At 41.0% G+C, this 17,504-nt stretch overlaps 1 protein-coding gene across 1 annotated transcript; it reads right to left on the bottom strand.

The window, feature by feature from the left end:
• Positions 1–1,938: 1,938 nt before the first annotated feature.
• Positions 1,939–17,246, bottom strand: LOC139758958 (uncharacterized). The gene is made up of 7 exons (XM_071680788.1): positions 17,111–17,246; positions 16,138–16,264; positions 13,074–13,143; positions 12,738–12,865; positions 7,477–7,691; positions 7,127–7,230; positions 1,939–6,699 (listed from the first exon to the last, which is right to left on the bottom strand). Exons 2-7 carry the CDS (start codon positions 16,176–16,178, stop codon positions 6,547–6,549), a joined length of 711 nt encoding a protein of 236 aa, XP_071536889.1. The 5' UTR covers positions 16,179–16,264; positions 17,111–17,246; the 3' UTR covers positions 1,939–6,546.
• Positions 17,247–17,504: the final 258 nt, after the last annotated feature.

Raw genomic sequence — 17,504 nt, 5'->3', positions numbered from 1 at the left:
ATGCTTATAGAGAACTTTTTACTGAATATTTAGCATAGCTTGAGGCATTTTTAGGTATGGAAATCTATAGAGAATCTGAACTCATGAGAACTATATTGGACAGCCATATCTTGAACTGAATGTGGACCTTGTCAGATACACATACACAGCATTGATTAGAGAAGATAAACCTCAGCAGGAACAAATGTGACCTGAGTGATAAGTACTATTAATGAAGATAGTGATAATTTTTATGATAATTTCCAAAACAACTTAAGTGAACCTTAATGTTTCTTTATTTTATTTTATTTTCTATTTTGGTTTGTCGCTGTCTCCCGTGTTAGCGAGGTAGCGCAAGGAAACAGACGAAAGAATGGCCCAACCCACCCACATACACATGTATATACATACACATCCACACACAGCACATACACATACCTATACATCTCAATGTATACATATATATACACACACAGACATATACATATATACCCATGTACATAACTCATACTGTCTGCCTTTATTCATTCCATCGCCATCCCGCCACACATGGAATAACAACACCCTCCCCCTCATGTGTGCGAGGTAGCGCTAGAAAAAAACCAACAAAGGCCCAATTTGTTCACACTCAGTCTCTAGCTGTCATGTAATAATGCACCAAAACCACAGCTCCCTTTCCACATCCAGGCCCCAAAGAAATTTCCGTGGTTTACCCCAGACGCTTCACATGCCCTGGTTCAATCCATTGACAGCATGTCAACCCTGGTATACGACATCGTTCCAATTCACTCTATTCCTTGCATGCCTTTCACCCTCCTGCTTGTTCAGGCTCCGATCACTCAAAATCTTTTTCACTCCATCTTTCCACCTCCAATTTGGTCTCTCACTTCTCCTCGTTCCCCCCCCTCCACCTCTGACACATATATCCTCTTGGTCAATCTTTCCTCACTCATCCTCTCCATGTGACCAAACCACTTCAAAACACCCTCTTCTGCTTTCTCAACCACACTCTTTTTATTACCACATATCTCTCTTACCCTATCATTACTTACTCGATCAAACCACCTCACACCACATATTGTCCTCAAACATCTCATTTCCAGCACATCCACCCTCCTGCGCACAACTCTATCCATAGCCCACGCCTCGCAACCATACAACATTGTTGGAACCACTATTCCTTCAAACATACCCATTTTTGCTTTCCGAGATAATGTTCTCGACTTCCAAACATTCTTCAAGGCTCCCAGAACTTTTGCCCCCTCCCCCACACTATGATTCACTTCCGCTTCCATGGTTCCATCCGCTGCCAAATCCACTCACAGATATCTAAAACACTTCACTTCCTCCAGTTTTTCTCCATTCAAACTTACCTCCCAATTTACTTGACCCTCAACCCTACTGTACCTAATAACCTTACTCTTATTCACATTTACTCTCAACTTTCTTCTTTCACACAGTTTACCAAACCCAATCACTAGCTTCTGCAGTTTCTCAAATGAATCAGCCACCAGCGCTGTATCATCAGCAAACAACAACTGACTCACTTCCCAAGCTCTCTCATCCACAACAGACTGCATACTTGCCCCTCTTTCCAAAACTCTTGCATTCACCTCCCTAACAACCCCATCCATAAACAAATTAAACAACCATGGATACATCACACACCCCTGCCGCAAACCTACATTCACTGAGAACCAATCACTCGTACACATGCCTTACATCCTCGATAAAAGCTTTTCACTGCTTCTAACAACTTGCCTCCCACACCATATATTCTAATACCTTCCACAGAGCATCTCTATCAACTCTATCATATGCCTTATCCAGATCCATAAATGCTACATACAAATCCATTTGCTTTTCTAAGTATTTCTCACATACACTCTTCAAAGCAAACACCTGATCCACACATCCTCTACCACTTCTGAAACCACACTGCTCTTCCTCAATCTGATGCTCTGTACATGCCTTCACCTCTCAATCAATACCCTCCCATATAATTTCCCAGGAATACTCAACAAACTTATACCTCTGTAATTTGAGCACTCACTCTTATCCCCTTTGCCTTTGTACAATGGCACTATGCAAGCATTCCACCAATCCTCAGGCACCTCACCATGAATCATACATACATTAAATAACCTTACCAACCAGTCAACAATACAGTCACCCCCTTTTTTAATAGATTCCACTGCAATACCATCCAAACCTGCTGCCTTGCCGGCTTTCATCTTCAGCAAAGCTTTTACTACCTCTTCTCTGTTTACCAAATCATTTTCCCTAACCCTCTCACTTTGCACACCACCTCGACCAAAACACCCTATATCTGCACTCTATCATCAAACACATTCAACAAACCTTCAAAATACTCACTCCATCTCCTTCTCACATCACCACTACTTGTTATCACCTCCCCATTAGCCCCCTTCACTGAAGTTCCCATTTGCTCCCTTGTCTTATGCACTTTATTTACCTCCTTCCAAAACATCTTTTTATTCTCCCTAAAATTTAATGATACTCTCTCACCCCAACTCTCATTTGACCTCCTGCCTCTTTCTTTTATACATCTCCCACTCATTTGCATTGTTTCCCTGCAAAAATCTTCCAAATGCCTCTCTCTTCTCTTTCACTAATAATCTTACTTCTTCATCCCACCACTCCCTACCCTTTCTAATCAACCCATCTCCCATGCTTCTCATGCCACAAGCATCTTTTGCGCAAGCCATCACTGCTTCCCTAAAATACATCCCATTCCTCCCCCACTCCCCTTACCTCCTTTGTTCTCACCTTTTTCCATTCTGTACTCAGTCTCTCCTGGTACTTCCTCACACAAGTCTCCTTCCCAAGCTCACTTACTCTCACTACTCTCTTCACCCCAACATTCTCTCTTCTTTTCTGAAAACCCCTACAAATCTTCACCTTCGCCTCCACAAGATAATGATCAGACATCCCTCCAGTTGCACCTCTCAGCACATTAACATCCAAAAGTCTCTCTTTCACGCGCCTATCAATTAACACATAATCCAATAAAGCTCTCTGGCATTCTCTCCTACTTACATACGTATACTTATGTATATCTCGCTTTTTAAACCAGGTATTCCCAATCACCAATCCTTTTTCAGCACATAAATCTACAAGCTCTTCACCATTTCCATTTACAACACTGAACACCCCATGTATACCAATTATTCCCTCAACTGCCACATTACTCACCTTTGCATTCAAATCACCCATCACTATAACCCGGTCTCGTGCATTAAAACCAGTAACACACTCATTCAGCTGTTCCCAAAACACTTGCCTGTCATGATCTTTCTTCTCATGCCCAGGTGCATATGCACCAATAATCACCCATCTCTCTCCATCAACTTTCGGTTTTACCCATATCAATCTAGAATTTACTTTCTTACACTCTATCACTTACTCCCACAACTCCTGTTTCAGGAGTAGTGCTACTCCTTCCCTTGCTCTTATCCTCTCACTAACCCCTGACTTTACTCTGAAGACATTCCCAAACCACTCTTCCCCTTTACCCTTGAGCTTCGTTCCCCTCAGAGCCAAAACTTCCAGGTTCCTTTCCTCAAGCATACTACCTATCTCTCCTTTTTTCTTATCTTGGTTACATCCACACACATTTAGACACCCCAATCTGAGCCTTTGAGGAGGATGAGCACTCCCCACGTGACTCCTCCTTGTGTTTCCCCTTTTAGAAAGTTAAAATGTCTGTGTATGGGCGTTTATGTATATATGTGTGTAAATGTGTGGATGGGCCACTCTTCGTCTGTTTCCTGGCACTACCCCGCTGATGTGGGAAACAGATGTTAAATATAATGAATGTGTGGAAGGAGAGGAATTTATCTCAGAGAGCAAATATGGGTGTATTTGAAGGAATAGTAGTTCCAACAATGTTATATGGTTGCAAGGCATGGGCTCTAGATAGGATTGTATGGAGGAGGGTGGATGTGTTGGAAATTAATGTTTTAAGGACATTATGCTCCAGTTGCTCAAAATTTTTTTCACTCCATCCTTTCACCTCTAATTTGGTCTCCACCTTCTCCTTGTTCCCCCACCTCTGACACATATATCCTCTTTGTCAATCTTTCCTCACTCATTCTCTTCATATGACCAAACCATTTCCATACACCATCTTCTGCTCTGCTCTTTCAACCACACTCTCTTTATTTCCACACATCTCTTTTACCCTTTCATCACTTATTCAATCAAACCACCTCACACCACATATTGTCTTTAAATATTTAATTTCCAACACATCAACCCTCCTCCGTACAACCCTAACCATAGCCCATGCCTTGCATATAACCATATAACACTGTTGGAACTACTATTCCTTCAAACATACCCATTTTCTCTCTGAGATAATGTTCTCTCCTTCCACACATTCTTCATTGCTCCCAGAACCTTCGCTGCTAACTCCACTCCCAGATATCTAAGACACTTCACTTCCTACAATTTTTCTCCATTCAAACTTGCATCCCAAATAACTTGTCCCTCAACCCTACTGAACCTAATAACCTTGCTCTTCTTCACATTTACTCTCAACCTTCTCCTTTCACACACAGTCACCAACTCCTGCAGTTTCTTACCTGAATCAGCCACTAGAGCTGTATCATTGGTGAACAACAACTGACTCACTTCCCATGCTCTCTCATCCCCAACAGATTGCATACTCTCCCTTCTTTCCACAAGAAGCCTTAACGTAAGGCATTATTGCTCAAATGAAGAATGGGCCTGGTGAAAAAATTAAGATGTGTTTTCAGTCATCAGATGATAGATTTCTCTTTATCTGACTATCAATATATCACATCAATTTTCTGACATGGATCCAGTATATACAGCCTCTGAAATTACATGTAAACCTCTTCATTCTGAGTTTCCACTATAAAATTGCCATAGTTGATTAATTTGCAAAGACCAGTGACTTCTTTCTCATGACATTTACACACAAGTGCTTCATTTACATTCTATCCCCAATCACTCCTTTAGTATCTTCATTCAGAATATCCCTACCCCTAGTCAGTACTTTTGCTGTGTTTATCCATCTCCTCAATTGTATTCCCCCCTTTGTGTATCTTTGACTATACCACTATATACATTTTGAAATTCCTGTCATTTGCTATATGTTTTACATGGCCAGACCATCATAACAAACTTTCATCCATGTACATTTGTTTTTATTTCTTTGCATCACATGTCCTTCTCATATGATTACTCTTTGGACTATCTATCATCTGAATTCCACGTTTACTATGCAGATTACATCATTTGTGTTGGTAATATTTTTATTTTACTAATCCTGATGTATAAACACCTTGGGTTTCACATCCACACATCAGAGCTTGGACACCTTCTTTACATAAGCCTCTTGTTTTTTTTTTGCTTGATTTTTGTATTCGTTAGAACTTTCTGGGTACTATCAATTTTTCTCTGATGCTACTCACAACTTAAGCTTTTACTACTGTCATCCCTGCTGAACTTCACTCCTAAATATCTAATATGGTTTCTCATCCCTTTCACAAGGAATAGTGGTTCCAACAATGTTGTATGGTTGCGAGGCGTGGGCTATGGATAGAGTTGTGCGCAGGAGGATGGATGTGCTGGAAATGAGATGTTTGAGGACAATGTGTGGTGTGAGGTGGTTTGATCGAGTAAGTAACGTAAGGGTAAGAGAGATGTGTGGAAATAAAATGAGCGTGGTTGAGAGAGCAGAAGAGGGTGTTTTGAAATGGTTTGGGCACATGGAGAGAATGAGTGAGGAAAGATTGACCAAGAGGATATATATGTCGGAGGTGGAGGGAACGAGGAGAAGAGGGAGACCAAATTGGAGGTGGAAAGATGGAGTGAAAAAGATTTTGTGTGATCGGGGCCTGAACATGCAGGAGGGTGAAAGGAGGGCAAGGAATAGAGTGAATTGGAGCGATGTGGTATACCGGGGTTGACGTGCTGTCAGCGGACTGAATCAAGGCATGTGAAGCGCCTGGGGTAAACCATGGAAAGCTGTGGAGGTATGTATATTTGCGTGTGTGGACGTATGTATATACATGTGTATGGGGGTGGGTTGGGCCATTTCTTTCGTCTGTTTCCTTGCGCTACCTCGCAAACGCGGGAGACAGCAAAAAAAAAAAAAAAATTCCTTTTCACAAATTACTCTTAGTTTTATTTGCATGTACTTTGAGGATCCTCACTCATATCTTACTGAAATTCACCATTCTATCTAAATCTTCCTGTAGTTTAGCTAACAAGACAGCATGAACTGCATATAGTAATTGTGGTAAATTCCATTCTTATGAAATGCCCCATCTATGAAATCATTAGATAATAAAGGTGACATAAAACAGTCTTGACACATTCTCACATTTGTTTCAAACTGCTTGCACTATCACCTATCTTCAAACACACGTGCACTCCTTCCATTATTAAAGCTTGATTGCTAAATTCACTTAAGTGACTACGTGAGTGATATTCTTACCACTTCAAAAGAAAACAATGTTGGACATGGAAGATGCATAAAGAGTTCCAAAGTTTGGTCTTCTGAGGCCAGCAAAATTAACTGTGGTAGTGATTTTCATACCTTAGGAGATTTGCAGCAACAGATCCAATCCAGCCATGGCTTTTGGCCAGGGTTTGGGTGGCCCTGCATATACCTGAATGCCCAGCTTCAAATGACACTCTACCATCACTGGTGTCAACTAACCACATCTGAAATAAACCCCTTTCTGATCATTAAAACACTATCCTATGGCTCATGTGCCTGAATATTTATAATTATTGGTTGCAATGAATGAATGTTCTTTTGAATGCTATCTCATGTAACTTTTGCTCTGCCATGAGCATAACATTAGTCTCTTAAGTCTATCTTTTAATCTGTTCCTATGTTAGTAACATTGTTTAAAAAACTATAACTTGTAGCAGTGATTAGCCTTGTAATTTGCTCTAGCTGTATCAGAGGTCATAGTTACAAGATCATAGTGAAAAGCATTGGCTGATTGGATTGTACAACTTTTGAGAATTAAGAGTACATCCATGATTTATTGAGAAAGATTCAGTTTATAGAGTATGTGGATAGTTGGCACATTGTGACCAATTTTTGCAAGCCACAGGATTAAGAAATGGGAGTGTTACTAACCGCTAATTGAAGACCAATGTGGGCTAAGTCAGTCAAGAGGCTTGATTTCCTTCCCACATCAGAGCTCAGATTACTGTCCTCTGCAAGGCCATAGTTTGAATCACCTGGGGTCACATACAGAATCAATTAGAAGTCAGTGTATCATAATAAAAAAGTCACATCACTCAAGGTGGTTCAAGATTTTCTTTTATACATAATAATTACTTTGTATCATGACGCTGCCTGCTTGTAAGAATTAAACTTAAAAAATTTCAATAATATCATGTGATTCAGGAGTTTTATATTTAATGATCTGGGCAATATTTATGTAGAGGCTTTCAATAAATTTACACAAGATGCTTTTCTCATACCTGTGAGGTTTTGTGTAATGAAAATCTCATCACTGTCTTCTTCAAGATTTTCATATTTTGTTCCACTTCTCTTTCTAGCTGTGTCTTCCACTGTATCACCTGTCTCATTGCTTTCATTCGTGACATCTTCTCCAGTTATATCCTCTTCTGCTGTTGCTTGCATTCCTTCTGCTGCCCATTGAAGTGTTTTTGGTGTAGGATGGACCATGTCCTCCCTACTCAAAGAAAATTTAACCTAAATAAAAATATGTCTCATTGTCCATCTCTTTTTAGTATACTTCCATCATCCAGAACAATGAATAGCCCAGATATCATGCCACATTTCATTCCTATATACTTGCTTCCTTTCCATAAATACTCATATTTACTCACTATCTTTCATCAAAAAATACTTATGATGATTTAAAAATCATCTGTTTAAGGTGTTAATTACTGGCACAGTGCTACAGGCAATAATAAAACATTGCAAGTCACATGGTAGTTTTTCTTGAGTGACATGGCATCTAAATCTCTTTGGTCAGTGAATGTTTTGTCTTGCATTAACAACCATTTAGTTTATTAGTAAGAGGATAAGTGTATGGAGTAGGGGGTTGTAATTATTGTTTACTTTCATACTAGAAACTTGTGACAATGTTTGAAGAATAAGATCTATGAGGGCCTTTTCCTTTTGTGTAGTATGTTTTGTTACCTTGCAGCAAATGGTTTTAAAACGCTTCTGTGTTTTGTAGTTGAGAATTTGAGGAACGTACCATTTTGTACAGTTGCAAATTTTTTTTAGCAACCTTTAGTCATTAGTTATTTATCTTTAGGTAGATAGAGATTTAAATGATACAATGTAAGCATAACCATTGTGCACAGCTCCAATTTAGGTTTATTTCATTGTTTGCTAGAGAGCCAGTTGTGGATTGGGGATGAATATATGAGTGTTTTAGGTCTGTTTTATCCTCTGACTTGGCAGGGTTATTAAGGTATTTTTACCTGTTGTTTTCAAAGCTGATCACTTTTCATATGAAGACTACGAATAGCTTGGCCATCTTCACCAAAAAAGATGTTCCATGATATTGGGAAACCCCCTGGATGTATTTGTGAACCACAGTCACATTCACAAGTAGAATTTTTGTTAAGGTCCAAAACTTGAAAGTACAACTAATTCTAAAATTTGTGTAATTGTTTTATGGAGAAATGGCAACATCTTATTTACAGTGAAATGCATACTTAGGCAATAAAAACCATATGAAATTATGCCTTGATAATTGATCCTTCAAACATCAGCTGGGTAATGGTTGTCACCTTGCAACATAACACAGTTAAACCCAATTACAGTATGATCACATTGTTATTCAAAACAGAACACATTTTCATGTATTCTGATTAATATTTCTACTGTTACCATTTACGCAGTTTTGATGATGCTTCTTGTGTACAGTACTCAGCAAGCTGTACTATATACTTAGAGACTTCAAAAGATTAATTCACACAAAAAGATGAATAAAGAAATTTTTTTTTGAAATCACTAGCTATTTCAGCCTGCATTCATCTAAAATCTTCAGTATACTTACACCTGACTGATTTAATTGACCTTATGTGACTGCTTGACCTGAACAGTACAGCTTGACTTTAGTATGACAAGGTCAGTCTCTGCTAAATTTGAACTTGGTGATGCCACATTATTTAATTATATTGATAACTGATGGAAAGGCAAATTGGTGTTAATATGAAGAATACTTCCCACGTATTCCTCGCGTGTCGTAGAAAGCGACTAGAGGGGACGGGAGCGGGGGGCCGGAAATCCTCCCCTCCTTGTATTAACTTTCTAAAATGGGAAACAGAAGAAGGAGTCACGCGGGGAGTGCTCATCCTCCTCGAAGGCTCAGAGTGGGGTGCCTAAATGTGTGTGGATGTAACCAAGATGTGAAAAAAGGAGAGATAGGTAGTATGTTTGAGGAAAGGAACCTGGATGTTTTGGCTCTGAGTGAAACGAAGCTCAAGGGTAAAGGGGAAGAGTGGTTTGGAAATGTCTGGGGAGTGAAGTCAGGGGTTAGTGAGAGGACAAGAGCAAGGGAAGGAGTAGCAATACTCCTGAAACAGGAGTTGTGGGAGTATGTGATAGAATGTAAGAAAGTAAATTCTCGATTAATATGGGTAAAATTGAAAGTTGATGGAGAGAGGTGGGTGATTATTGGTGCATATGCACCTGGGCATGAGAAGAAAGATCATGAGAGGCAAGTGTTTTGGGAGCAGCTAAATGAGTGTGTTAGCGGTTTTGATGCACGAGACCGGGTTATAGTGATGGGTGATTTGAATGCAAAGGTGAGTAATGTGGCAGTTGAGGGAATAATTGGTGTGCATGGGGTGTTCAGTGTTGTAAATGGAAATGGTGAGGAGCTTGTAGATTTATGTGCTGAAAAAGGACTGATGATTGGGAATACCTGGTTTAAAAAGCGAGATATACATAAGTATACTTATGTAAGTAGGAGAGATGGCCAGAGAGCGTTATTGGATTACGTGTTAATTGACAGGCGTGAGAAAGAGAGACTTTTGGATGTCAATGTGCTGAGAGGTGCAACTGGAGGGATGTCTGATCATTATCTTGTGGAGGCTAAGGTGAAGATTAGTATGGGTTTTCAGAAAAGAAGAGTGAATGTTGGGGTGAAGAAGGTGGTGAGAGTAAGTGAGCTTGGGAAGGAGACCTGTGTGAGGAAGTATCAGGAGAGACTGTGTACAGAATGGAAAAAGGTGAGAACAATGGAAGTAAGGGGAGTGGGGGAGGAATGGGATGTATTTAGGGAATCAGTGATGGATTGCGCAAAAGATGCTTGTGGCATGAGAAGAGTGGGAGGTGGGCTGTTTAGAAAGGGTAGTGAGTGGTGGGATGAAGAAGTAAGAGTATTAGTGAAAGAGAAGAGAGAGGCATTTGGACGATTTTTGCAGGGAAAAAATGCAATTGAGTGGGAGAAGTATAAAAGAAAGAGACAGGAGGTCAAGAGAAAGGTGCAAGAGGTGAAAAAAAGGGCAAATGAGAGTTGGGGTGAGAGACTATCAGTAAATTTTAGGGAGAATAAAAAGATGTTCTGGAAGGAGGTAAATAAGGTGCGTAAGACAAGGGAGCAAATGGGAACTTCAGTGAAGAGCGTAAATGGGGAGGTGATAACAAGTAGTGGTGATGTGAGAAGGAGATGGAATGAGTATTTTGAAGGTTTGTTGAATGTGTCTGATGACAGAGTGGCAGATATAGGGTGTTTGGGTCGAGGTGGTGTGCAAAGTGAGAGGGTTAGGGAAAATGATTTGGTAAACAGAGAAGAGGTAGTAAAAGCTTTGCGGAAGATGAAAGCCGGCAAGGCAGCAGGTTTGGATGGTATTGCAGTGGAATTTATTAAAAAAGGGGGTGACTGTATTGTTGACTGGTTGGTAAGGTTATTTAATGTATGTATGACTCATGGTGAGGTGCCTGAGGATTGGCGGAATGCGTGCATAGTGCCATTGTACAAAGGCAAAGGGGATAAGAGTGAGTGCTCAAATTACAGAGGTACAAGTTTGTTGAGTATTCCTGGTAAATTATATGGGAGGGTATTGATTGAGAGGGTGAAGGCAGGCACAGAGCATCAGATTGGGGAAGAGCAGTGTGGTTTCAGAAGTGGTAGAGGATGTGTGGATCAGGTGTTTGCTTTGAAGAATGTATGTGAGAAATACTTAGAAAAGCAAATGGATTTGTATGTAGCATTTATGGATCTGGAGAAGGCATATGATAGAGTTGATAGAGATGCTCTGTGGAAGGTATTAAGAATATATGGTGTGGGAGGCAAGTTGTTAGAAGCAGTGAAAAGTTTTTATCGAGGATGTAAGGCATGTGTACGTGTAGGAAGAGAGGAAAGTGATTGGTTCTCAGTGAATGTAGGTTTGCGGCAGGGGTGTGTGATGTCTCCATGGTTGTTTAATTTGTTTATGGACGGGGTTGTTAGGGAGGTAAATGCAAGAGTCTTGGAAAGAGGGGCAAGTATGAAGTCTGTTGGGGATGAGAGAGCTTGGGAAGTGAGTCAGTTGTTGTTCGCTGATGATACAGCGCTGGTGGCGGATTCATGTGAGAAACTGCAGAAGCTGGTGACGGAGTTTGGTAAAGTGTGTGGAAGAAGAAAGTTAAGAGTAAATGTGAATAAGAGCAAGGTTATTAGGTACAGTAGGGTTGAGGGTCAAGTCAATTGGGAGGTGAGTTTGAATGGAGAAAAACTGGAGGAAGTGAAGTGTTTTAGATATCTGGGAGTGGATCTGTCAGCGGATGGAACCATGGAAGCGGAAGTGGATCATAGGGTGGGGGAGGGGGCGAAAATTTTGGGAGCCTTGAAAAATGTGTGGAAGTCGAGAACATTATCTCGGAAAGCAAAAATGGGTATGTTTGAAGGAATAGTGGTTCCAACAATGTTGTATGGTTGCGAGGCGTGGGCTATGGATAGAGTTGTGCGCAGGAGGATGGATGTGCTGGAAATGAGATGTTTGAGGACAATGTGTGGTGTGAGGTGGTTTGATCGAGTAAGTAACGTAAGGGTAAGAGAGATGTGTGGAAATAAAAAGAGCGTGGTTGAGAGAGCAGAAGAGGGTGTTTTGAAATGGTTTGGGCACATGGAGAGAATGAGTGAGGAAAGATTGACCAAGAGGATATATGTGTCGGAGGTGGAGGGAACGAGGAGAAGAGGGAGACCAAATTGGAGGTGGAAAGATGGAGTGAAAAGGATTTTGTGTGATCGGGGCCTGAACATGCAGGAGGGTGAAAGGAGGGCAAGGAATAGAGTGAATTGGAGCGATGTGGTATACAGGGGTTGACGTGCTGTCAGTGGATTGAATCAAGGCATGTGAAGCGTCCGGGGTAAACCATGGAAAGCTGTGTAGGTATGTATATTTGCGTGTGTGGACGTGTGTATGTACATGTGTATGGGGGGGGTTGGGCCATTTCTTTCGTCTGTTTCCTTGCGCTACCTCGCAACCGCGGGAGACAGCGACGAGGTATAAAAAAAAAAAAAAAAAAAATGATTCACAGGTGTTATCACACTGCCAGTGGAAAGTTACCATTAAGGAGGCTTTATCGCTGAGAGTTCAGTCTAATAAAAGAACTTCTTACTCCAAAGGAATTCATCATTTCCCTTTTACTGCAAATAGCACAGCTTTAGGCTGCAGGAGCCTCTGGAAGAGAGATCCTGGATAGCACCAGGACCCTCTCTTAAAAAGGAGTTCTGGGGCAATAATAAATAATGATAACATGATTCACCTACCACTGGGCTCCACTCATTAAATCAGCCAAGTGAAAGTACTGAGGCAGATGGAGGTATGGAACTTCACCAATATCACTTCTGCGCCTGCGTCGTTTTTTCCTAATGTTGGTGAATTCATCTATGATGTCCTGGTATAAAGGTAATGGGTTTTGTTATAACATGAGACTATGTATTCTATGGATTTTTTTTGTTCACTGTTAGATGTCTCATAATTTGTACATTGGGTAGGAGAAACATGTGTACTCCAGAGGTTTTGATATTAAGCTCTACTAGTGCTTAACCAGTTTGACTGACAACACTATGTTCAGCATAAGACAGAAACTTGAGATGACCAACCTGAAAGTTAGATAAGAGTCCAATGAAGGCAATGAGAGCCACTGCATGGGCACAGTCAAATTTCTCATACCTGAAAACAGTAGAAATTTATAGGAGACATTCCCGTGAGCGTGTAAGCTGTGTACAGGAGTACAGTGTAATGCCTGGTAAGGCATGGCTGTGCATCCCTAGAAAGGCTAAAATTTTGAGTTTCCTCCTGCAAATTAGTTAAGACAGGCCTTGGTAGGACAGAATGTATGATTTTCCCATATAAATATATTAGTATAGCTCAAGGTAGGAAATAATGTTGAGAGCTCATTCCATGCAGGACATTCAGCCCAGGGATGCTTATAGAGAACTTTTTACTGAATATTTAGCATAGCTTGAGGCATTTTTAGGTATGGAAATCTATAGAGAATCTGAACTCATGAGAACTATATTGGACAGCCATATCTTGAACTGAATGTGGACCTTGTCAGATACACATACACAGCATTGATTAGAGAAGATAAACCTCAGCAGGAACAAATGTGACCTGAGTGATAAGTACTATTAATGAAGATAGTGATAATTTTTATGATAATTTCCAAAACAACTTAAGTGAACCTTAATGTTTCTTTATTTTATTTTATTTTCTATTTTGGTTTGTCGCTGTCTCCCGTGTTAGCGAGGTAGCGCAAGGAAACAGACGAAAGAATGGCCCAACCCACCCACATACACATGTATATACATACACATCCACACACAGCACATACACATACCTATACATCTCAATGTATACATATATATACACACACAGACATATACATATATACCCATGTACATAACTCATACTGTCTGCCTTTATTCATTCCCATCGCCATCCCGCCACACATGGAATAACAACACCCTCCCCCTCATGTGTGCGAGGTAGCGCTAGAAAAAAACCAACAAAGGCCCAATTTGTTCACACTCAGTCTCTAGCTGTCATGTAATAATGCACCAAAACCACAGCTCCCTTTCCACATCCAGGCCCCAAAGAAATTTCCGTGGTTTACCCCAGACGCTTCACATGCCCTGGTTCAATCCATTGACAGCATGTCAACCCTGGTATACGACATCGTTCCAATTCACTCTATTCCTTGCATGCCTTTCACCCTCCTGCTTGTTCAGGCTCCGATCACTCAAAATCTTTTTCACTCCATCTTTCCACCTCCAATTTGGTCTCTCACTTCTCCTCGTTCCCCCCCCCTCCACCTCTGACACATATATCCTCTTGGTCAATCTTTCCTCACTCATCCTCTCCATGTGACCAAACCATTTCAAAACACCCTCTTCTGCTTTCTCAACCACACTCTTTTTATTACCACATATCTCTCTTACCCTATCATTACTTACTCGATCAAACCACCTCACACCACATATTGTCCTCAAACATCTCATTTCCAGCACATCCACCCTCCTGCGCACAACTCTATCCATAGCCCACGCCTCGCAACCATACAACATTGTTGGAACCACTATTCCTTCAAACATACCCATTTTTGCTTTCCGAGATAATGTTCTCGACTTCCAAACATTCTTCAAGGCTCCCAGAACTTTTGCCCCCTCCCCCACACTATGATTCACTTCCGCTTCCATGGTTCCATCCGCTGCCAAATCCACTCACAGATATCTAAAACACTTCACTTCCTCCAGTTTTTCTCCATTCAAACTTACCTCCCAATTTACTTGACCCTCAACCCTACTGTACCTAATAACCTTACTCTTATTCACATTTACTCTCAACTTTCTTCTTTCACACAGTTTACCAACCCCAATCACTAGCTTCTGCAGTTTCTCAAATGAATCAGCCACCAGCGCTGTATCATCAGCAAACAACAACTGACTCACTTCCCAAGCTCTCATCCACAACAGACTGCATACTTGCCCCTCTTTCCAAAACTCTTGCATTCACCTCCCTAACAACCCCATCCATAAACAAATTAAACAACCATGGATACATCACACACCCCTGCCGCAAACCTACATTCACTGAGAACCAATCACTTTCCTCTCTTCTTACGCGTACACATGCCTTACATCCTCGATAAAAGCTTTTCACTGCTTCTAACAACTTGCCTCCCACACCATATACTCTTAATACCTTCCACAGAGCATCTCTATCAACTCTTATCATATGCCTTCTCCAGATCCATAAATGCTACATACAAATCCATTTGCTTTTCTAAGTATTTCTCACATACACTCTTCAAAGCAAACACCTGATCCACACATCCTCTACCACTTCTGAAACCACACTGCTCTTCCCCAATCTGATGCTCTGTACATGCCTTCACCCTCTCAATCAATACCCTCCTATATAATTCACCAGGAATACTCAACAAACTTATACCTATGTAATTTGAGCACTCACTCTTATCCCCTTTGCCTTTGTACAATGGCACTATGCAAGCATTCCGCCAATCCTCAGGCACCTCACCGTGAGTCATACATACATTAAATAACCTTACCAACCAGTCAACAATACAGTCACCCCCTTTTTTAAATAGATTCCACTGCAATACCATCCAAACCTGCTGCCTTGCCGGCTTTCATCTTCCGCAAAGCTTTTACTACCTCTTCTCTGTTTACCAAATCATTTTCCCTAACCCTCTCACTTTGCACACCACCTCGACCATAAAACCCTATCATCACTCTATCATCAAACACATTCAACAAACCTTCAAAATACTCACTCCATCTCCTTCTCACATCACCACTACTTGTTATCACCTCCCCATTAGCCCCCTTCACTGAAGTTCCCATTTGTTCCCTCGTCTTACGCACTTTATTTACCTCCTTCCAAAACATCTTTTTATTCTCCCTAAAATTTAATGATACTCTCTCACCCCAACTCTCGTTTGCCCTCTTTTTCACCTCTTGCACCTTTCTCTTGACCCCCTGCCTCTTTCTTTATATTTTCAGGATAAATGACCGTACCTACAGTTATTTTCAAGAGGAGGGCCGAAGAGATATAGAGTAGATATGAATTAGTCATAATTCATCATATTCATGCTTCATACAAATTTTTATCTGAAACAAGTCAGAATAATTTTTAACTTACCCATCACGAGCAGTGGCTGAAATTGTATCATTCCTAAACATCTTAATCTTCAGAAACTTTAAACCCTCCTCTTCTTTATCATCAGGTAGAATCCAAGGTTTATGTGTGTGCGTCCACCACTACTTTGCTGAACAGAAAAATCAAGCAATTAGCTTTTTCATCTGTGCCCTTTGTATCAGTGTTCCTTAATCAATGGCAATTAACTGAATTTGAGTTTCACTTAAAGTATTTCAAGTCATCCCTTAATAAATCCCTGGAGATAAGGGAAAGTCATCCCTTAATAAATCCCTGGAGATAAGGGAAAAACAAATACTTATCAATATGTAGTATTACCAACTCACCACCCACCACAGCACAGTGTTACAAATTCACCACCCACCATAGCACAGTGTTACAAACTCACTACCCACCATAGCACAGTGTTACAAACTCACCACCCACCATAGCAAAGTTTACTATATTACCATACACCATAGTACAATGTTACCAACTCACCCCACCATAGCAATGTTATCACCCCACCACCTAACATAGCACAGTGTTAACATCTCACCACCCAATATAGCACAGCGTTATGACCTCACCATCTAACATAGCACAATGTTACCGTATCACCACCCAATAGAGCACAGTGTTATCACCTTATCACCTACCATAGCACGGTGTTACGCACCATAGCAGTGTTGCTACCTCACCACCCTCCATAATAGAGTTAACACCTCACCTACCACCATAGAACAGTGTTACCACATCACTACTCGCCATAGCACAATGTTACCACCTCATCAACAGCCATAACACAGCCTTACCACATCACAGCTTACCAAAAACAATGTTACCAAGCTCAAAAACCACCACAACGTTACCGACCTACCATTCATTATAACACTGCGTCACCATCTACCACACCACTGTTACCACCAAACCGCCAAACAGTGTTACAAACAGAGATGAACACAAAGTTACCACCCACCACACTTTGACAGTGTTACGACTCCCTCGAGGGCTGTGTGGTGTGGACCAGAGAGCATCCGCTGCGGTACTGTCACTGTCAAGATCCTCACTCACACCTACCACCAGAGGGTCCAGCAAGTCACGCACACCCCACCTCCTCCCCCCGTGGGCCAGAGTCTCCCCCTCCTGTATTAGGGCCGCAAGCCGTTATAGGGAATGTGAACCCAGAATTCATGCTTCCATGGGCTTGCAGGAGTCGGGTTCTGTTGTCTGTGTCATGTAGACGGATATTGATATAAACTGTCATATTGTTTCTTTATATGTAAGTTTCATTCTGTAATTCCGGCGATATACATACTGTCTCTCTGAATGTGTATGTCTGTCCGTTGCTATGATTTACTAATTCTATGTAA

This window comes from Panulirus ornatus, chromosome 32, assembly GCF_036320965.1.
Source record: "Panulirus ornatus isolate Po-2019 chromosome 32, ASM3632096v1, whole genome shotgun sequence".
NCBI lineage: Eukaryota > Metazoa > Arthropoda > Malacostraca > Decapoda > Palinuridae > Panulirus > Panulirus ornatus.
The sequence above is the reverse complement of the archived record's forward strand: the minus strand, read 5'-3'. Positions and strand labels throughout refer to the sequence as shown.